The sequence below is a fragment of the Malus domestica genome, chromosome 09, assembly GCF_042453785.1.
Source record: "Malus domestica chromosome 09, GDT2T_hap1".
Taxonomy (NCBI): domain Eukaryota; kingdom Viridiplantae; phylum Streptophyta; class Magnoliopsida; order Rosales; family Rosaceae; genus Malus; species Malus domestica.
The window spans coordinates 32038043-32060287 of NC_091669.1; the positions used below are offsets into that span (position 1 = coordinate 32038043).

General features: G+C 37.9%; 3 protein-coding genes across 3 annotated transcripts; all 3 read right to left on the bottom strand.

Annotated features, from left to right (window-relative positions):
* Nucleotides 1-299: 299 nt before the first annotated feature.
* LOC103444167 (heavy metal-associated isoprenylated plant protein 21) lies at nt 300-1854 on the bottom strand. The gene is made up of 3 exons (XM_008383087.4): nt 1694-1854; nt 1415-1490; nt 300-747 (listed from the first exon to the last, which is right to left on the bottom strand). Exons 1-3 carry the CDS (start codon nt 1763-1765, stop codon nt 449-451), a joined length of 447 nt encoding a protein of 148 aa, XP_008381309.1. The 5' UTR covers nt 1766-1854; the 3' UTR covers nt 300-448.
* Nucleotides 1855-11551: 9697 nt separating this feature from the next.
* Nucleotides 11552-17354, bottom strand: LOC103444169 (uncharacterized). The gene is made up of 11 exons (XM_008383092.4): nt 16548-17354; nt 16373-16435; nt 15628-15762; nt 15185-15287; nt 14308-14378; nt 14091-14195; nt 13293-13326; nt 12786-12886; nt 12617-12676; nt 12353-12556; nt 11552-11865 (listed from the first exon to the last, which is right to left on the bottom strand). Exons 1-11 carry the CDS (start codon nt 16674-16676, stop codon nt 11746-11748), a joined length of 1125 nt encoding a protein of 374 aa, XP_008381314.3. The 5' UTR covers nt 16677-17354; the 3' UTR covers nt 11552-11745.
* Nucleotides 17355-18071: 717 nt separating this feature from the next.
* On the bottom strand, nt 18072-21428 carry LOC103444168 (uncharacterized). The gene is made up of 5 exons (XM_029108575.2): nt 21193-21428; nt 21012-21074; nt 20257-20391; nt 19832-19934; nt 18072-19003 (listed from the first exon to the last, which is right to left on the bottom strand). The coding sequence occupies exons 1-5, from the start codon at nt 21322-21324 to the stop codon at nt 18210-18212; spliced, it is 1227 nt and encodes a 408-aa protein (XP_028964408.2). The 5' UTR covers nt 21325-21428; the 3' UTR covers nt 18072-18209.
* Between the last annotated feature and the right edge of the window lie 817 nt (nt 21429-22245).

A 22245-nucleotide genomic window follows, 5' to 3' on the forward strand; every position in this document is an offset into this window, starting at 1 on the left:
AAGCAATGCGAAAGTGCATATGATTTTAAGTATATTTACGTACACCATCAATTTTTAAAACCATTCATCATCATTTTTTTTAACCATCTTGTCCGTGCCCTACGTACATAAGGCAAATGTGTTTTGATTATTTTCACATCATGATGGGTGACTAAATCTATCTAAATTTTAAGGATGGAGTTTCAAACTTGAGTGTAAAGGTAAATTCACATTATTTTAGTTAACTTGATTAAATTCAGATCTGCGTGTTTATTGGTTGTTATAGCTAGCCGGTCCCATAAGATTAAAACAAATGCAAATCAAATCAAAGCATAGTGCATGATTAATGAACTAACTCATCTCAATTACACACCTCCCTTAAGGAACAGGGATTCTCTAACCATCAAGCAGTACGTTGCCTAATTAAAAAGAACAACTTCAGCTTTCATGCAGGAAATAACTGTTACTGCTACATTATGGAACAAGCATTGACATTATCATCACTGAAGAGGGTGACCATGTTCTCCTCAGGTGCATTTATAGACGCCGGAAAAGCTTGAACCACATTCCGGACATAGCCTTTTGGCGCCCGCCAGTCGTAAACTCCAGAGGCGTAGGGATAGCGTACTAGATGTTGATCAATGTAGGGCCAAAACTCAGCTCTCTTCTTGCCTGTGCTTTTTACTCGCTTCAACACCTTGTTCGGTTCTACATACCCGCTCACTGTCACCCGGCTTTGTTTCCGGTTCACCTCCACAGTTTTTACACCTAATTTAGACACCGGTATACACAGCAAAAAACAGTTACTCATTGATCATGTATTAGTCATGACTAAACAAGTATACAATATATACTTCCGTGAATAATAAAAGAAAAAGTTTTTTTTAATATGTTGGTTTACATATTCTAAGAGTGGTACGCAAGTCAATAAAAACATAGCACTTCTTCTCCACCTTCCTTTAAAATCCATGTCTTTATGAAAAGAAGGAACTATGCTGTTATGCATGAGACCAACCTGCTGTGTGTTTTCTTGTTTTCTCTTACTATTAATTTCTTTCAGTTAATTAACATGCTCAGTTTCACCATTATTTTAGAGGCTATCAGCCATCGATTTATATATAAGAACCGATGTAATGAAGTTTCAAATATGGAGTATGGTTAGAGTAGAAAACTTTTAGAGTTGGAATATTATTATGAAGTTATATCATTTAAAATCACATTTTAGAGTTAAGAGTATGGTACGAGATACTCTTAGAGCGTTAAACCTAAAAGATGGTTTTTTTTTTCTTTAAAATGTTGTTGTATCCAGTTCTTGTGGTTGGTTTTCTGAATATGCCAGAGAACTGCAACTGCAACTGTAGAACCAAAGCTTGAGAGAGAGAGAGAGAGAGAGAGAGAGAGAGAGAGAGAGAGAGAGAGAGAGAGAGGAAAATACCTTTCATAGAGGTAACAGCATGCTTGACTCTTCTTTCACAGCCATCACAGTCCATTTTGACTTTGATCTCAACTGTCTGAGATAATTCAAAAACAAGAGAAAACCATCTTAATTAACTACTTTTAGTTAAGAGTTAATCCAAACAAACAAACTAGTTTATAATTAACCCACAATAAACGCAGATTAAGTAGTCTAATTAAGCCTCTAAAAGTAGTGATCAGGGGTTAATTGGTTGGTGATGAAGATAATTATCAATGATGAGTACTGACTGAGTAGTACCTGCATTGCTTTACGCTTGCTTCTTGTGCTGGTGACTGTGCAAAAGTTTGAAAGATAATCAAGAGCACCCATTTTAATTGCTTCTCCTTAATTAGTACGAGAGCGAGAGAGAGAGAGAGAGATGATTGATAAGGTGAGAGTTGGTATCTATATACTACTTTGTTGGGGTGTAACGTATGAAACATTTCTGCTTAAAAGTGCTTTGGCCGAAAGCACTTTTTGTTAGATATGAACATCAACATTTTTAATAAAACCGAATGGATCACTTTGGAAGTGCGCGTGGAGCCGCTTCTTGATAGACTAGTTAGTAGTTATATATTGAGGGAGTACTAATTTTTATAACTCAGGTAACACTTTGTTAGACTGAAAGTACTTATCGTATTCTAAAATAAAAAACTTTTGTTTTTCTTTTTTGATCAGGTGAGAGGGATTCCAACTTTAAACATCTTTCAATATTATGAATAAAAATACTCCTGAACCAATTATTTGTTCGTTAGTTTCCAAACGCTCTAGAGCTTCATTTTAGAATTGAGGAGCCTAACCTAAGGAGATGAGCAGGAAAAAGCAGTATCTAGCGAATATAAAGTCAAATTGTATAACATAGAGTGAAATGAAATGCCAAAAAGCATAACATGCTAAAAGTTATAAGAGGTCAACAATGCTTTTGGATGTAGATATGAGTTTAGTCAAGTTAACTAGAAGAAGATAAAAACTACAACAACAACAAAGTCTTTTCCCACTAAGTGGGGTCGGCTGTATGAATCCTAGAATGTCAATGCGCTCGGTTTTATGTCACGTCTTCCGTTAGATCTAAGTACTCTAAGTCTTTTCTTAGAGTCTCTTCCAAAGTCCTTCTAGGTCTTCATCTACCCCTTTGGCCCTGAACCTCTGTCCCGTAATCGAATATTCTAACTAGAGCGTCAGTAGGCCTTCGTTTCACATGTCAAAACCACCGTAACCGAATTTCTCTTATCATTCCTTCGATTGTGGCTACTCCTACTTTACCTCGGATATCCTCATTCCTAATCTTATCCTTTTTCGTGTGCCCACACATCCAACGAAGTATTCTCATCTCTGCTACACCCATTTTATGTATGTGTTGATGCTTCATCACCCAACATTTCGTGCCACAAAGCATTGCCAGCCTTATTGTCGTCCTATAAAAAATTTCCTTGAGCTTCAATGGCATACAACGGTCACACAACATGCCGGATGCACTCTTTCACTTCATCCATCCAACTTGTATTCTATGGTTAAGGTCTCTATGCAACTCTCCGTTCTTTTGCAAGATAGATCCTAGGTAGTGTAAACGATCGCTTTTTGGTACTCCTTGATCTCTAATCCTCATCCCTAACTCATTTGAGCCTCCATTTGCGCTGAACTTGCACTCCATATACTTTGTCTTTGACTGACTTAGGCGAAGACCTTTAGATTCCAACACTTCTCTCCAAAGGTTAAGCTTCGCATTTACTCATTCCTGAGTTTCATCTATCAACACTATATCGTCTATGAAAAGTATACACCAAAGAATATCATTTTGAATATGTCATGTTAATTCATCCATTACCAATGCAAAAAGGTAAGGACTTAAAGATGAGCCTTGATGTAACCCTACAGTTATGGTGAAGCTTTCAGTTTGTCCTTCATGAGTTCTTACGACAATCCTTACTCCATCATACATATCTTTTATAGCTTGAATATATGCTACTTGTACTCTTTTCTTTTCTTAAATCCTCCAAAGAATGTCTCTTGGAACCCTATCATACGCTTTTTCCAAATCTATAAAGACCATGTGCAAATCCTTTTTCATATCTCTATAGCTTTCTGTTAGGTTTTGGCTTGTCAATTAGTGTCCTTTTCTGTTTAGGATTGTTATAGGGAAAAAAAGGGTGCATCGATTCTTCTCCTAAAAGGGCTAGGAAAGAATCTTGGTTTCCTTATTCAATTTAGATTAGAAATCCTAGAAGTCTATTTAGAATTGGAAAGGAAGTCTAATTTCCTATTCCACATAGAATAAGAATTATAAGTTGTAAAGGACATGTAAACTGCACTTTATGCCTATAGATAGGGTGCGGCAAGGCTTAAATTTCAGAGAGAGAAAAACTGTGACAATTGTGACAAGTGAGAGAGATTAGTTCTAGGGTTTGCAAAAGTTCTGTAATCTCTATTATTAATCAAAGGAGTTGTGATTTCTCTACCTAGAGAAATCACAACTGGACGTAGGTAAAAGTTTTGCCGAGCTAGTATAAGTCTTGTGTGTTTTCTAGTTTTCTCTATTTTGCTAAGTTTTAGTCTATTGCCGTTGGTTACATTAAAGAACAAGGTCTAGTGAGCATTTTTTCAACAAATTAGTATCAAGAGCTAGGTTCAAGGTGTTCTATGATGCCAAAAGGGAAGATGAATGCGGATTTAGGACCCACGTTAAAGCTCTTTGACAGTAAGGATGACTTCACGGACTAGCAAAGGATGATGAAGAATGTACTGATATAGCACGATGTGGATGGTGCACTCGATGGTGAGAAGCCAGTAAACATGACAGAAGCAGCATGGACTAAGGTTCTCAAGAAGGCCAAGAGTTCCATCGAGATCCATCTCACAAGATCAGTTTGGTCACACATCACCGAAAAAATGACTACCCAGGAAGCATGGGAAAAGTTGGAGAATGTTTATATGGGCAAAATTATGTCCAATAAACTTTTTCTAAAGGATGAACTATTCGGGCTTCGACTAGAAGAAAGAGATGATATTGAAGATCACGTATGCAGGTTCCAGAATTGCATAGCTAATCTTTAGAAGGTCGAAGAAACTTACAAAGATGATGATATGGCTATCATATTCCTGAGGTCTCTACCTTCGTCTTTCAAACACTTTCGAACAACTCTAATGTTTGGAAAAGAGTCCTAAAGCTTGGAAAATGGTCTCTTCAGTCATATGCTAAACTGGATGATATAACTGAAAGCACTCAAGGCCTTTATGGCAAAGGCAAGGAAAGGGGGCGGGAAAAGACAAAGGAAGAGAAAACGGACAACAGAGGTAGGTCAAAATCCAAGAAGAAAAAGGAAAAGAAGGAAGATTGCTTTGAATGTGGTTCAGTTGTTCATTGGAAGAGGAATTGCAAGATATGGAAAGATAAGAAAGCTAAGATGGAAGGAAGCTCAAGTTTAGTTAGTGCAGTCACCGAGCATGAGAGTGACGGAGAGCTTCTTTCAGTAACATCGGGCTCCAAGGCTTTCACAAATTGGATTTTGGATACCGGATGAACTTTTCATATGTGTGCAGTAAGAGAATGGTTCGATACTTACAAGGAAGTCAACAACGGGGAAGTCTTAATAAAGGACGATTCTTCATGTCTTATAAGAAGAATCGGCATTGTTCAAATCAGAATGTTCGATGAGATGATACGAGCTTTGGGGAACGTCAGGTATGTCCCTAGACTAAGAAAGAATTTGATTTCTTTGGGAACTTTAGATGAGGCTGGTTATGGGTACAAGTCTAAAAATGGAAGACTCAGGGTAACCAAAGGATCGTTAGTGGTAATGCGGGGTGACCTACAACCCAATAAGTTGTACAATTTAATTGGAACCACTATAGTCGAAGGATCAGCTGTTTTTTTGTAAATCAGAGTATAGAAGACAAGACTGAACTTTGGCATCATAGGCTCGAGCACATAAGCCAGAATGGGTTGCAAGAATTACATAAGCAAGGCATATTGAAAGGCGTGTCATCTTACAAACTGGACTTTTGTGAATATTGTGTTCTTGGGAAGCAAAGAAATGTATCATTCGCAAGTAGCAGTGCAGATAACCGAAGCAAGGAGAAACTCAGCTATATTCACTCAAATGTTTGGGGCCCTACACTAACTAAATCAAATGGTGGAGCCAGGTATTTTGTTACTTTCATGGATGATTTTTCTAGGAAGGTTTGGGTTTATTTCATGAAGCAGAAATCCGAGGTTTTTGCAAAGTTCAAAGAAAGGAAAACAAAAATCGAGAATCAAACTGGAAGAAAGATCAAGTACCTGAGAAGTGACAATGGAAATGAATATACAAGTAATGAGTTTACCGATTACTGCAAACAGGAAGGCATCATAAGGCACTTCACAGTAAAGAAGAATCCCGAACAAAGTAGAGCTGCTGAAAAGATGAACCGAACTCTCATAGAGAGAAAAATAAGCATGCGATTTCATGCAGGATCGCCTGATAGTTTTTAGGCAAAGGCTATTAATCATGCAAGTTATTTGACTAACATATCACTATCTATAATTCTCGATTTTAAGAGTGCAGAAGAGGTATGGTCTGAGAAGCCGGTGGACCATTCCAAGCTCAAAGTAAAGTCTACACATTGCATATTCTTAGGTTTTGAGAAATGAGTTAAAGGTTTCAAGCTTTGGGATATCAACAACAGGAAAAAGGTTGTCAGCCGAGATGTTGTCTTTGATGAGACAACCATGCCTCTGAATAAAGTCATGAGCAATAGAAAGAAGATGAATGATGTTAAAATTGAAGCAACAAAGATTCCGTTAATCAGTTCAGATGAAGAAGAAGCTCAGGTGGAGCAAATTGAGCAGGAGGCCGAATTTGATGGTTTTGAGGAAAAAGAAAAGTATCAGCATCGTTCATCATTTAGGAATCAGGTGGAGCAAGAAACATGGCAGATTGAAGTCATTCTAATCCGCCAGACATCCCAAAGCGTTCAAACTCCAACCAACAATCCACCTACATTTCAGAGATGCATATCACTAGACAAACCTAATCAGAACAAGAAGAAACCTGACAGGTTTTGGGTTTGATCAAGATGAAGTTAATTATGCTCTTAACATTAGTTAATGAGATCCGACTACTTGTCAAGAAGCTATAGCAAGTGATGAGCAAGATAGTTGGATAAGTGCTATGACAGAAGAAATAGAGTCTCTTTACAAGAACTCTGTTTGGGAGTTGGTTCCTAAGCCCAAAGATAGAAAGCTAATTGGATGCAAGTGGGTATATAGGAAAAAAGAAGGACTACATGAACAAGATGTTGTGAGATTTAAAGCAAGGCTCGTGGCTAAGGGGTACTCACAAAAGGAATGGGTGGATTATGATGAAATCTTTTCACCTGTAGTCAAACATACTTCTATTAGATTGCTTTTATCAATGGCAGCTCAGCATAACATGGAGATTGAGCATATGGATGTGAAGATAGTGTTTCTTCATGGGGATCTAGAGGAGACGATTTTCATGGCTCACCCAGAAGGGTTTGTTGAATATAGGAAGGAGAACTTAGTATGTCAGCTAAGGAAATCCCTATATGTCTTGAAACAATCTCCAAGGTAGTGGTACAAGAGATTTGATTCCTTCATGCTAAAAATCAATTTTAGAAGTTGTTTATATGACTGTTGTATGTACTATCATGTGTTCCAAGATGGCATGATCATATTGCTATTGCTATATGTGGATTACATGCTAATTGCTTGTCAATACAAGTCTAGAATTCAAGACTTGAAGAAGATGTTGAGTGAGGAGTTTGACATGAGGATCTAGGTGCTGAACAGAAGATCCTTGGCATGAAAATTCAGAGAGATAGGACCACTGAAATGATCTAGATATCACAAGCCAAGTATATTCAGAAGGTTCTTGAGAAGTTCAACATGCAAGAAGTAAATGTAGTTTTGACTCCTTTGGTGGCTCACTTCAGGTTAAGTGGGCAACAGTGTCCTAAGTCCGAGGAAGAGCAACAAGTAATGGAGAATGTGCCTTATGCTAATGTCGTGGGCTGCTTTATGTATGCAATGGTATGTACACGTCCCGACATAGCTCAAGCAATCAATGTCATTTCCGGATACATGGCAAGTTTAGGAAAGCAACATTGGGATGCAGTCAAGTGGATTTTGCATTATTTGAAGGGTTATTGGTGACAAGGGATATGTGGATGCCGATTATGTAGGGGACTTGGACAATAGAAGGTCAACTTATGGTTATGTGTTTACATGCGCAGAAGGACCAATCAGTTGGAGGGCACTACTACAACCAATTATAGCTTTATCGACCACAGGGGCATAATATATTGTTTTGGCCGAAGTTGGAAAGGAAGCAATTTGGCTTAGTGGCTTGGTAAGTCAAATGGGAATCATTCAAAGATTGTGGGAAGCTGAAATGTGATAGTCAAAGTGTTATTCACTTGGCAAAGAATCAGGTTTTTTTTGGAAGATCAAAGCACATTGAAGCAATGTATCACAAAATCAGAGATTGGATGGAGTCTAAGGACATTTGGATTGAAAAAATTCATATAGATGACAATGCCACATATTTCCTTACTAAGATAGTGCCAGCCAAGAAGTTCAAGCATTGCTTGAACTTGATCAATCTCATTGATTGATTAAAGTGGAGCACCTCTTCACTTGAGGTGCAATGAGGCAAGAATAAGATTGCCAAGGTGAAGACTCTTGAAGATTTCTAGAGCTGCTTCAAGAAGGTTCAAAGATACTCTGGGGTGCAACGATCAAGACTTGGTTTGACTCACCAAGGTGGAGATTGTTAGGTTTTGTTGCGTCAATTAGTGACCTTTTTCTGTTTAGGATTGTTTTAGGGGGAAAAAAGGTGCACTGATTCTTCTTCTAGAAGGGTTAGGAAAAAATCTTAGTTTCCTTATTCAATTTAGTTTAGAAATCCTAGAAGTCTATTTAGAATTGGAAGGAAGTCTAATTTCCTATTCCACTTAGAATAAGAATGATAATCTGTAAATGACATGTAAACTGCACCCTATGCCTATAAATAGGATGCAGCAAGGCTTAAATTTCAGAGAGAGAAAAACTGTGACAGCCGAGACAAGTGAGAGATTAGTTTTAGGGTGTGCAAAAGTTCTGTAATCTCTATTATTAATCAAAGGAGTGTTGATTTCTCTGCCTAGAGAAATCACAACTGGACGTAGGTAAAAGTTATGCCAAACTAGTATAAGTCTTGTGTGTTTTCTAGTTTTCTCTATTTTGCTAAGTTTTAGTCTATTGCCGTTGGTTACATTAAAGAACAAGGTCTAGTGGGCGTTTTTTCAACACTTTCCATCAATCTTCGTAAGAGATAAATTGCCTCAATGTTTGAGCGCCCTGGAACGAACCCGAATTGGTTATCCGAGACCCGTTTCTCTTACCTTAGTCTATGCTCAATTACTCTCTCCCAAAGCTTCATTGTGTAACTCATTAACTTAATACCTCTATAGTTCATACAATTTTGTATGTCACCCTTATTCTTGTAAATAGGCACCAAAGTGCTTTTTCGCCACTCATTTGGCATCTTCTTCATTTTCAAAATCATATTGAAAAGGTATGTGAGCCATGCTATACCCGTCTATCCCAAGATTTTCCACACTTCGATCGGTATATCATCTAGGCCCACTGCTTTTCTATGCTTAATCTTTTTCAAAGCTACAACCACTTCTTCCTTCCTAATTCGGCAGTAAAAGTAGTAGTTTTTACACTTTTCTAAGTTACTCAACTCCCCCGAAGAAGTACTCTTTTCATGTCCTTCATTGAAAAGATTATGAAAATAACCTCTCCATCTGTCTTTGACTACGTTCTCTGTAGCAAGAACCTTTCCATTCTCATCCTTGATGCACCTCACTTGGTTTAGGTCCCTTGTCTTCTTTTCCCTTGCTCTAGCTAGTTTATAGATATTCAACTCTCCTTCTTTGGTATCTAGTCTCTTATACATATCGTCAAAAGCCGCTAGCTTAGCTTCTCTCACAGCTTTCTTCGCCTCCTTTTTCTCTATTCTATACCTTTCACCATTTTCTTCGATCCTATCCTTATATAAGGCTTTATAACATTCCTTCTTAGCCTTAACCTTTGTTTGTATTAATTTGGGTCAATTCAATTGTGTATTCTTTTCTCCTGAGTCATGACGAATGTTGTTAAAGCATTATTCACACCAGAAAGTGGCTTTGTTCGAAGGAGACCACTTCGAACTCTATCAAATATATCATTGAGTTTAGCAAGAAATTCATAAAGTACTTTTAGTTGAAAAACATAATACCTAACGGAAGAACATATAATTTATGAAACTACGAATATTATTGATGGAAAACAAATAAACAAGAATGTTGAGGCGGCTACAAACTGAAGACTACATCTTGACTAACTTGTTCTCAACTAAATACCAAAACATCATATTTATAATAAACTAACTCTAACCCTTAATAAGTAAAAAAATGAAAACCTAATTCTAACAGGCTGGGCCCAAAACCCAAATGATAAAATTAACCCAAATATAAATATTTTCCAACACTTTTTTCTTGGTCAAGGAAAATTCATTCCTAACTACAAAGATACAAACTAACAAACTAAATATGCTGCTACTACCTCCACTGGAACAGTGCATCTTAACCTGCACAAATCCACGCCCACAACCGAATATCACCTTGCCAAACTCATCATCCAACCCCAAATAGTTCCCCGAGCACAGCCACAAAAGTAAAAATAACCAACAACGGAATGAAATGGGTCACCTCTTAAGAAAAAGAAGCCTATGGAAAACCATGAGCAACACTGTTAGAAATGATAGACAATAGAGAGAAGGTGGTGGTGTGAAGCACCAAAACGCTACGCACAATCCCCATGGAAAGTATGATTGAAGATCACAGCTTAGATGAATGAGGAGGAGAGACGCCAATGAGGAAAAAAAAGGAGAACAAATCGAGATGGAGAGCAGGGAAAAAGCAGCATAAAAGGGGAAATTAGGACACAAAGAAAGAAAAGGGAGATCGGCCACCAACCCCAGCCAAAGCTAGAGTCAGCACCACTGGATGTGATTAGGGTCGAAAACCCCCACGCAACCGTGGGATATACTCTCACAAGTAGAGAGAAGGTCTCTCACAATTAGGCCTTATATTTTCCAACACTTGTAAATATCATAACATTGACAAACTTATGCGAGAAAATTGGAGCAATGATCTCTGAACTTTGGCTCAATTAGAGCTTTTGTCTATGAATTAACTGTGAGTGCTGGTTCCTGAACTTGTTATAATGTACAACAATGGTCATTTGGCTAACTCTATAAGAACTTCCATCCAAAATACAGGGTTTAAGGGAGCCAAAAAAAATGTGGAAGTTCAATAGAGATAGCTAAAAGGACCATTGCTCAACATTATTACAAGTTGAGGGAACAATATTCACAAATTTTTAGTTTAGAAACCAAAGTTCCAATTGATCTAAAATTGAAGGATCATTGCTCCAATTATCTCGGAAATTTTCAAAAGTACTTGCACCTGTATTATTCAGTATGGAGGGTATCAAAACATGGACTGTGGCTTTGCTTTAAATTTATTATTTATTTAGAAAAAGAACCCGGAATAATGGCTTCTAATGGATCATGGAATAATCTATCCAAAATTACAGGAGGAGAAAAGGAGTTGTGCAGGGAAGGGAACAGCTCCACCCAAGACCCAGCCCAGCAACTGCAGCCGACGCCCTCGCAGTGGCAGAAAACTCAGTGCTGCATATGTCAGTGACAAGTGATGACGTTTGGGTTTCTGCCATCGCCGGGCGGCCGGCAATGAGTAAGGCACTTCATCGAGCTAACTAGGAAACGTTCATTGCTCCTCAAGTACAATGGTTGCAGCAGAAACGCTTTCTTTTGGCGTTGAAGAATTTTCGGCAACGTGGTTGGCAACATGTCACTTGAATTTATGCGGCCGAATGTAATTGATAGTGTTGTTTTCTATTAGTATTATCTTACAGAGGTGATTTTCACACACACACTCCTCTTTATTCTAGCTATTGAATTGAATGAATCAAACAGAAACAACAGACATGATTGTATATCAATTCCCGTTATGTTTATCATTTAATAAAAAGAAAATTACCAACATTTTGATACGAACCAATGGAAATCTTGTTCTACTTGTCCATATTTTGATTTCACTAAATCAAATTGGTATCTTTGTACCTTAGAGATCAATACAGGAAGAATTCCAATAAATATCACATGTATTTCCAATAAAATTAATTAAAAGAATGGGGGTGTATAAAAAGAAATACTGATAATGAAACAATGCTACTCAACAAAATTGCTCAAACCTTTATACTAACTAGAATTACCGTTTTCATTGGAAGCACGGTATATCTTCAGTTTTTGACCACGCAAACCATTCCAGAAGGCAGCTGCACTTATTGCCTTCTTACCCGGAATCTGAACCTCCAATACCTAAATACGTTGTCAAAAGCATACATTCAGTTTGAGAATTGACGGACCAAATGTATCATCCTATACATACCTTTTCCAATATGTATTTAGATTGAAGACAGTAAAATTAAATTAGACTCGCCAAATGAGGTGTTAGTACGCATCAGCATTTAATTTGTTAGAAAGAAAGAGAGGGACAAAGTGTGCGTAGCTTTGGAAAAATCTAGATTTGGTAAGTAAATACGAGGAGCGTAGCAATACGGTCAGTTAGATTGTTGATCCCATACTTGAATGTTAAGGGAGGGGGGAGGACTTAAAGGGGTATTGGGATAGAAGTTGTTCGATCATAATTTTGGCCAATGACTGCAGAAATAAAAGACAACAAATTTATAGCTCACATAGAAATAATGTCAGGAAATGAAAATGCATGAGCTCTGCGTTATAACCGCTAAGCTAGCAGTAGCAGCAAGACTAGACAATAACAGAAGCTGACAGAGACAGGAGGTACCTCAAGCGCTGTGCCCCGTCCACAGGGAAATACTAATGCAGGCTTTATAAAGCTGATTTCAACCGCTTGGTTGACCTGAACATTGCTCTGGCTGCAGACTTTAGTTGTCATAATTTTGAATTCCATGATATTCTCTTGACCAGTTTTGTTGTCAATAATTACAACTTTAGCTCGAGTTCCAGGCCACCCTGCAAATGCACGAACCTGTAGGGGTTGTGATTCATGACTCCGTTATCCAATATGAGGCAAAAGAAGAGAGCATACCTTATTATGTAGAACTGAAGCCTCCTGATCAAAGGACAGCCACGATTCTTCCGGAGCAATCTATGCAAAACACAAATGAACTCAAAATTAAAATCAAAGGCAACCCTAGAAAACATATCTGGTCCCCATTGTGTCGTAGCATAGAAGTCACTTCAACTGCAATGTCTACCTTGGGAGCTAAGGTAGCTTTAGAGTCATCCTGGGGACGTGCTTTCACCTTAGCTGACCCATCAAGTATAGAAGGAAGCTCGTTGATCAATAGTTTAGATCCTGCAAAGTATAACAGTAGGTTACATCAGTGAAGTGTAGTTGAACCAAAGCTGCACTAAATTGGTAAATATGGCTGCACTGGCGTAGATCCGACTAAAACCAATTCGCACAGGTAACTGCTCACAGAATATGTACAGAATAAAGACACATGAGAAAACAATATATGCCAAGGACTAAACACCATGTTTCAGGAAGACTTAAGGAAATGTATAATGCTTAATGTCAAATAAGATTCTCAGCTGGATAGCTTAGTAATTTATATTCTGCCACTGAACTCTAAGCACCAATAGATTAGACTGCAGTATTAAACTAAAGTATAAGTAAGTTATAAACTATAATTAGCAAAACCGAAATTAAAACTATAGAACATATCAGAAAAAGGGGGAGTAAAAGGAACAAAGCACACCTTCATTAAATAGTAGTGCAAGTAGATCCGGTGCCTGCATGAGAACCAGAATAAACATTTACTAAAAACAAATGCGTTGAAAATGGCAGCAACCCTGAAACTAGGCTCAATAGGGAAGATGATATTAGTCTTGAACTCGGCTTTAATACACCTAAAAGTTTCATATTTCCCCAAAATATAAACTCAATTTATGGCCGCAAAAAATCTCCCTAACCAAAAGAAATGTTTCCAATGTACTCTCACTGTTACTATTGAAGTTTGCAACTATGCGTGTGCATGGGTGTGCATCCACTCATATTGCACTCACTAAGATTAACCTTTTTCTTCCCTATTTGGTGGGGAAGTGCTATTAACTTGTAGGCCCCAAGATACACATGTACATACAAACCATCACATACCATGGACCTTGCACCTCAAGGATGTCAGATACTACTTGATCCAGACAAATTGTTACTGACTCGAACCCAGAAATAAAACAGCTCAGATGAACATCAAAACATCAACATCGTTACGCATGAAGATCAACTTTTTTTGCTCTTCTTTTTTACCAGGAATGTAGTTTACTTGTGGGTACATAGATGTACAGAACGTGTACATAAACCATTGTGTATTAAAAATCTTGTACATTTTTTATTTCTTTGATAGGAGAAGATGTTGTACCTAAGGCATGTTAGTTGCTAACTTACTACTTCATCGGTCCTAACAAATCATTACTGACTTTGACCCAAAAATAACACAGATGAGATGGGTCCTAAAACTTTTGCATCCATAACTTCACTAGATAAGCATCATTCATACCTTAATTTGATCATCAATTTCCATTCTTTCACAGGCAATGACAGGCCCAGCATCCAGTGCACGAACAGTGAACGCTAAGGATACTCCTGTTTCATTAACACCATCCTAATTCAAACAAGAAAATGTAGAACTTCTTATTCAGATATAATAAATGTGAATATAAAACACATGCAATACTTTATAGCCTACGAGATAGGGAACATCAAAACCTAAAAACCTGCAAGGCTCTTTGAACAGGTGCAGCTCCACGATACAATGGAAGCAAACTTGGGTGTATATTGACCGTACCTGAGAAAATTGTCACTTTGGATTGAGAAATAATGCTACCAGCTGATTAGGTTTGAAGATAGCAATCTCAACTTTAGAAATTCATTTATGCTCACTCAAGATATGCAACTTGCGAGTTCACATTGTGAATAAAAGATGCCGTATTAAAGTAAAAACAAGCATGGTGGAATTAAAGCATACACTGCAGTCAATAATCATTAACCATCTATTATGATCTTCAGACCACCAATTGTCTCGAAAAGGTTTAAAATGAATGCAGAAAAAAAATCTTGATCTGCTAACCAAATTATTAGGAACAAAGTTCATCTGCCAACCTTCCTCCCCCTCAAAAGTTAACTTAAATATCCCAGGTACAGATACCAAATAATCTAATAAGTGTGCAATATCCCTTAAAAGGCAAGCTCTAAGAGCCAAGAAACATTTCGAGTTCAATTACTAGTCTCATGCCTCCATATAACTGATTTACCCTTGGTACATGACTACTAGCTGGACAGGGCGTCTCATATTTGAAGCATTGAGAGGATTACCCAAATTGAAGGAATCAGAATGAGCAACTCTCATCCATCGTCTGGATTGCAATGAGAATAAGGTTGGTTTCTGTTAAGATGTTTTTCGTTTCTTCTTAATTCTTTCTATTCTAAATAAATGTTGGAATGTGGACAAATGGCAACAATTCCCCATTCCAAGTAACCGTGCTGAGATTATACCCATCTGATTCCAAAGTCAAATGCAGAAAAGTGCATGGAAAATTAATATGCAGCAGAGAACAAGAATTCACTTTTGTCAGGGAAATTCATTCGACTAACCCAATGTTGGGATATTGAGAAACTTGGTAGGTAAAATGTTCCCATAAGCAGCAGTGATGCAAAGTTGTGGCTGCAAAGCTCTTAAGTCGGACAAAAACACATCCTGCACGAACATTAATAAAAATGAACCCTCTTCATCTAAATTCACTCCTAAAACTATCAAAATCTTTGAGAGACAATAATCTAATGAGCACTGGGAATATATGGAAACCCATTTTAATCATATAGAGCAATAAGAAGCAGTATTGGGTTGTTTCTAATGCACATGACCTTTGGCATAAGAAAACCTAAAATGCAGCTCTACAGAAGGTGTAGTACCCGATATCGGAGATTTCTACAGATAACTCCATGGTGCTCATAAGCACATCTCTAGTCACTACATGGATTACCCGTAAGGAATAAATAAAGAAATCATTTCCTACAAAAATATGATAGAAAATTACCTCTCCAGCCCGTTCAGGTGTGAAAATAAGGTTTGAAGGGAAGCCTCTGTCAAGAGCATGCTGTGCTAAAGGAGAAGGCATCAACTTTTTCCCCCTAGACTTTCTGGATGGCGGCTGTGTAACAATAGCTGCAACCTAAATCAGAGCAAATTATTCATTCATAATCCAAGCAATGACTCTGTATTTTTACACTATATCAATAGCGAAAGTATGCATCACCATTTTTCCTGGCCTACGTCAGTCCCTACTATCTTCCACCCCCCCCCAAAAAAAAAGAGTAAATATGAAAACAAGTTTGACATAAAACTGATATGAAATATTAGTAAGCTCATATGCAATAAGCCTAGGTTCGACAAGTTTGGCATAAAACTAATCCAATTGAACCTTTAAGATGCCTTATGATGCTGCAACACAAGAGAAAGCAATGACCGAAACACAACACAACCAGCTAAATGATAAGTCTACTGACTATCTAAATTCCACAGCACCAGAAATTAACCCCATTCACAATTCAATCCGGCACGAACGCTTCTTGGACATAATGTGCTTAATAGGCATGTAACATCACTAAACTATGTAACCCAATAAACCAAACTCAAAAACAATCAAATTGTGGAATTCTAATGGCATCATAAAGTGAAGAAAACCCAAAATGAAAAAATGAAAAATAAAGAAGGAAGAAGCCAGAAAAGAAAACCCGTTTGAGGTAAAGTTGAAGGCATGGAGAAGGGCATCCATTGAATACCTCAAAGAGTGAGTCTGCGGCAGTGGATGCATTGAGAAGGGCATCCAGAACAGTTGATGACACCTTCAAAACCAGTAGACATTTCATCACCTCATAACCACAAATGTATAAATATGTATATATATATATATATATAGAGAGAGAGAGAGAGAGAGAGAGAGAGAATAGGCAGCACCTGAGGAGAGCCTAAGAAGACGAGGGGCTTCTTGTTGGAAGCGAAGCATAAGGTAGAAGAAGAAGAAGATGAAGATGAAGTTGCGGCACTGAAGCACCAGAAGCGACGAAACACCAGCGACGAATTCATGCTCACAATTTCACTTGCCTCCTCGTACAAACCTACCAACTGAGAGAGCTTTGGGACTATATGTACATCTGCTTATCCGCTTCTTGCAATTCTAACTTGGGCTTATTTTCTTTTGTGCCCGATTCTCTCCCCTCCTCTTTCTCTCCCCTCCTGTGCCCTCCCTTCATCCACAGCCGTCCAAAACATTTACAAGTCGATCAAAACACAAGATTGTGCCACGTAAGAAACAAACGAGGCGCTGAAATAAGATAGTCCACGAAGGCGCCATCAACCACGGTGCTGCCGAGGCCCAATACGATGAGGTCGAACCAGTGGAGCCTCTTCTGCATGTGGGAGCCGGAGCGAGCTCGGACGGCGCTCATTTCGTCATCGGAGACGGAATTGGCCTGGTGACCGAGGCGGGAAGGTATGTGAGCCATGGATCGGAGGTAGGCCTCGATGCTTGAGAAAGAGGACAAGAAGCTATTTCGACACTGACTGGATTGATTGCAGCCATGGCATCAGTGATGGAGGCAAATGTTGGAGACGACGGGGGGAGAGAAGTAGAGGGGAATATAATTGGGGTTGTAGGAGGTTGCATAGCTTTTACCCATTGGATCTGGTTTGAATGGTCCCGATTATAAGGAGGGAGATAGGAGGGAGAGAATCCGAGTCTTCTCAAGCTCCATTTTAATGTTCTCTTTTTTTATCGAACGTTATTTTACTTATAAGAGGCCATCTACGGAAAAGAGGTTGAATTAGGCCACATAATAGCGATATTTAAAATATAATACATTTGTGTTATCTTAAAACTCTATTTTATTTAAGTTGAAATTTCGATCTCTGATTTAAGGAGAGTTTTGGTAACCCTTATATTATTTACTTAATTTGATGTAGAAATAGGTTAAGGGATTTGTCTAAATACGAGTGTGCCACTATTCGGCACTAGAAACCAATCAAGTAATTGTGCTCCAATGAATGAATTAACTTAATTTTATCTTTTCAATGCCTCTAGTGAATGAGGACTTGACAATTCAACTAGATTTAGAGGGTAATTTGGTAAAAAAAAATAATTCAAGTGGCTATATGAAACAAAATATGTTCAGGTGATAATTTGACACGAAATAGTGATGACAATGATTCAGACATAACTCAAATTTTAGAGTAAATCTTAATGGTTTTGACGGTAGGTGGTATTTATGCAAACAAGTTTAGTTTAGGTGGCAAATATCACAAAACAAAATTTCAGTGGTCGAGTAGAACACTGTCTAAATTCAAGTGGTATTGCTAAAATTTTCCTTCCTCTTTTTTGAAGCAAGCCTAACATCACTTTATCTTTATGGCACTGCAAACTGGACATAGAAAACTATGGGACTGCAAACATGTGTGTGATTTCATTAGAAGTACAACTAGATGAGAACCCGAAAGAGAAATAGAACATATATAATACTGAGAAACACACACCATAATACCAGCATTTATACAATATAACATGACATAGTTTGCAAGTTCGACAGATTGAAACAGTAAAGAGAAAGAACGAGGACGATATACTTAGCGCTTTTGTGCTTTTCTCCGTCTAGATTGTACTTTTTGCCATTTCTTTCTAGCAACTAGTTTGCTCTTTGGTTTCAACTTCAACTCAGGTGAGAACTTATAATTAGGATCTCTCATACGCGTTTGTATATCCTTGAAAAACTGCATATTCAGTTTCTTAGGCCCTCCCTGTCTAAGCTCTGCATATTCCGGCCCTGATACTATATTTTCAAATGCTCCTACCAAAATATCCAAGTCACTCATGACCTCCCACACGTTAATATAACGCCCGTCTGGCCCTTTCTTCAACTTTTTCAAGGCATTCTCAACTGCAATTTTCCTAGCTTGCTTTCCAGGGGACAACTCCTCTGGTTCCTGCTCAGCTTTCAATAATTCAGAAATTGTCCGATACTTTGATGTTTCTTCAAACTCAAATAGTTTGTCTATATGTTTATCACTACTTTCATTTGGGTAGGCTTCAATAGGAATATCGTCGTCGTCATCATCTTCACTCCCAGTCCACAGAGACTTCTCCTCGTCGCTTCCAGACCAAACACTTCTCAACTCATCACTATCATCGGCATCAATTAGGTCAGAGTGCTCCCTCGCCTGTTGTCTTACTTTTCGAATCTCTTTTTCAAGACGACTCTTTTCATCCTTTTCATTGTCACTTTCGTCTTCACTACCTGTCCATAAAGTATCATCTTCATCAATCTCCTTCTTCCAGGCTTCCCTGAATTCCTTGTCACCAGGTTTTCCATTTCCAAAGAGATCATAAGGTTTATGACCACCACGAGCATATGATCGTGACGCTGCAACAGTTCGAAACAGTCATACAGGGCACAAGTACAAAAGTCAAAGGGAAAATGCACGTCTATTTATACACCTTTTTCTGCAAATCTGAACTTGCAAGGAAACCTATTTTATATAGAATGCATCATATTATGTAACATGTATATTAGTTTACAGAGCAACATACTTGGCTTGAACTGCTAACCAAATTATTAGCATACACTGCAGTAAATAATCATTAACCATCTATTATGATCTTCAGACCACCAATTATCTCGAAAAGGTTTTAAATGAATGCAGAAAAAAAATCTTGATCTGCTAACCAAATTATTAGGAACAAAGTTCATCTGCCAACCTTCCTCCCCCTCAAAAGTTAAACTTAAATATCCCAGGTACAGATACTGAATAATCTAATAAGTGTGCAATATCCCTTAAAAGGCAAGCTCTAAGAGCCAAGAAACATTTCGAGTTCAATTACTAGTCTCATGCCTCCATATCACTGATTTACCCTTGGTACATGACTACTAGCTGGATAGGGCGTCTCATATTTGAAGCATTGAGAGGATTACCCAAATTGAAGGAATCAGAATGAGCAACTCTCATCGATCGTCTGGATTGCAATGAGAATAAGGTTGGTTTCTGTTAAGATGTTTTTCGTTTCTTCTTAATTCTTTCTATTCTAAATAAACGTTGGAATGAGGACAAATGGCAACAATTCCCCATTCCAAGTAACCGTGCTGAGATTATACCCATCTGATTCCAAAGTCAAATGCAGAAAAGTGCATGGAAAATTAATATGCAGCAGAGAACAAGAATTCACTTTCGCCAGGGAAATTCATTCGACTAACCCAATGTTGGGATATTGAGAAACTTGGTAGGTAAAATGTTCCCATAAGCAGCAGTGATGCAAAGTTGTGGCTGCAAAGCTCTTAAGTCGGACAAAAACACATCCTGCACAAACATTAATAAAAATGAACCCTCTTCATCTAAATTCACTCCTAACACTATCAAAATCTTTGAGAGACAATAATCTAATGAACACTGGGAATATATGGAAACCCATTTTGCAGCACTATTGGGTTATTTCTAATGTGCATGACCTTCGGCATAAGAAAACCTAAATTGCAGCTCCACAGAAGGTGTGGCACCCAATATCAGAGATTTCTACCGATAACTCCATGGTGCTCATAAGCACATCTCTAGCCACTACATGGATTACTCATAAGGAATAAATAGAGAAATCATTTCCTACAAAAAGATGATAGAAAATTACCTCTCCAGCCCGTTCAGGTGTGAAAATAAGGTTTGAAGGGAAGCCTCTGTCAAGAGCATGCTGTGCTAAAGGAGAAGGCATCAACTTTTTCCCCCTAGACTTTCTGGATGGGGGCTGAGTAACAATAGCTGCAATCTAAATCAGAGCAAATTATTCATTCATAATCCAAGCAATGACTCTGTATTTTTACACTATATCAATAGCGAAAGTATGCATCACCAATTTTCCTGGCCTACGTCAGTCCCTACTATCTTCCCCCCAAAAAAAGAGTAAATACGAAAACAAGTTTGACATAAAACCAATATAAAATATTAGTAAGCTCATATGCAATAAGCCTAGGTTCGACTAGTTTGGCATAAAACTAATCCAATTGAACCTTTAAGATGTCGCAACACAAGAGAAAGCAATGACCGAAACACAACACAACACAACCAGCTAAATGATAAGTCTACTGACTGTCTAAATTCCACAACACCAGAAATTAACCCCATTCACAATTCAATCCGGCACGAACGCTTCTTGGACATCATGTGCTTAAAAGGCATTTCACATCACTAAATTATGTAACCCAATAAACCAGACTAAAAAACAATCAAATTGTGGAATTCTAATGGCATCATAAAGTGAAGAAAACCCAAAATTAAAAATTGAAAACACATAAAAAAATTTAAAAAAAAAAGAAAGAAGAAGAAGCCAGAAAAGAAAACCCATTTGAGGTAAAGTTGAAAGCATGGAGAAGGGCATCCATTGAATACCTCAAAGAGTGAGTCTGCGGCAGTGGATGCATTGAGAAGGGCATCCAGAACAGTTGCTAACACCTTCAAAACCAGTAGACATTTCATCACCTCATAACCACAAATGTATAAATATATATATATATATATATAGAGAGAGAGAGAGAGAGAGAGAGAGAGAGAGAGAGAGAGAAGGCAGCACCTGAGGAAAGCCTAAGAAGACGAGGGGCTTCTTGTTGGAAGCGAAGCATAAAGTAGAAGAAGAAGAAGAAGATGATGATGAAGTTGCGGCACTGAAGCACCAGAAGCGACGAAACACCAGCGACGAATTCATGCTCACAATTTCACTTGCCTCCTCGTACAAACTTTGGGACTGTGTACCACTGCTTATACGCTTCTTGCAATTCTACTTCTGCCTATTTTCTTAGGAGACTAATCAAATTTTAAGTTTTAACGATAAAAGTATGGTAAATAATATTAAAATTATTTTTTTAATGTAAATATATTATTTTTTTATTAAAATAAATAATACAAAAGAGTTTTTCGCTAAAGTTTATTTTTCTTTTGTGCTCTTAATCTCATGCCCGATTCTCTGCCCCTCATTTCATCCACAGCCGTCCAAAACATTTACAAGTCGATCAAAACACAAGATTGTGCCACGTAAGAAACAAAGGGAGGGATAGCTCTTACCCATTGGATCTGGTTTGAATGGTCCCGATTATAAGGAGAGTGCACAAAGGGAGGGAGATGAGAGGGGAGAGAATCAGATTCTCTTAAACTCCATTTTAATGTTCTCTTTTTTTATCAACCGTTATTTTACTTATAAGAGATCAACTACGGAAAAGAGATTGAATTAGGTCACATAATAGCGATATTTTACGTATAATACATTTGTGTCATCTTAAACTTTATTTTATTTGAGTTGAAATTTAGACCTTTGACCTTCAACCGTAGAAGGAGAATTTTGGTAACCCTTAGACCAAACCCAATATTGGGCTAAATGCAATTTTTTAGGTTTTATTCCCCTCCCAACCCAACGCTTGCTAAATGAGTGGACTAAAAGCTAAAAGCTGAACAAAGATCAAATTCCCTCCAGGATTTTGCCTAGAAAATGGTGTGGACACCACCAGCGGGACCCCATCAACATGGCCCATGGGCATGTCTCCCAAGATTTATTGAATTCAATGGTTGAGATCGAATATAATTAAATCTAACGGTAAAAAAAGATCTAACGGTCCAAATTTAAATCTAACGG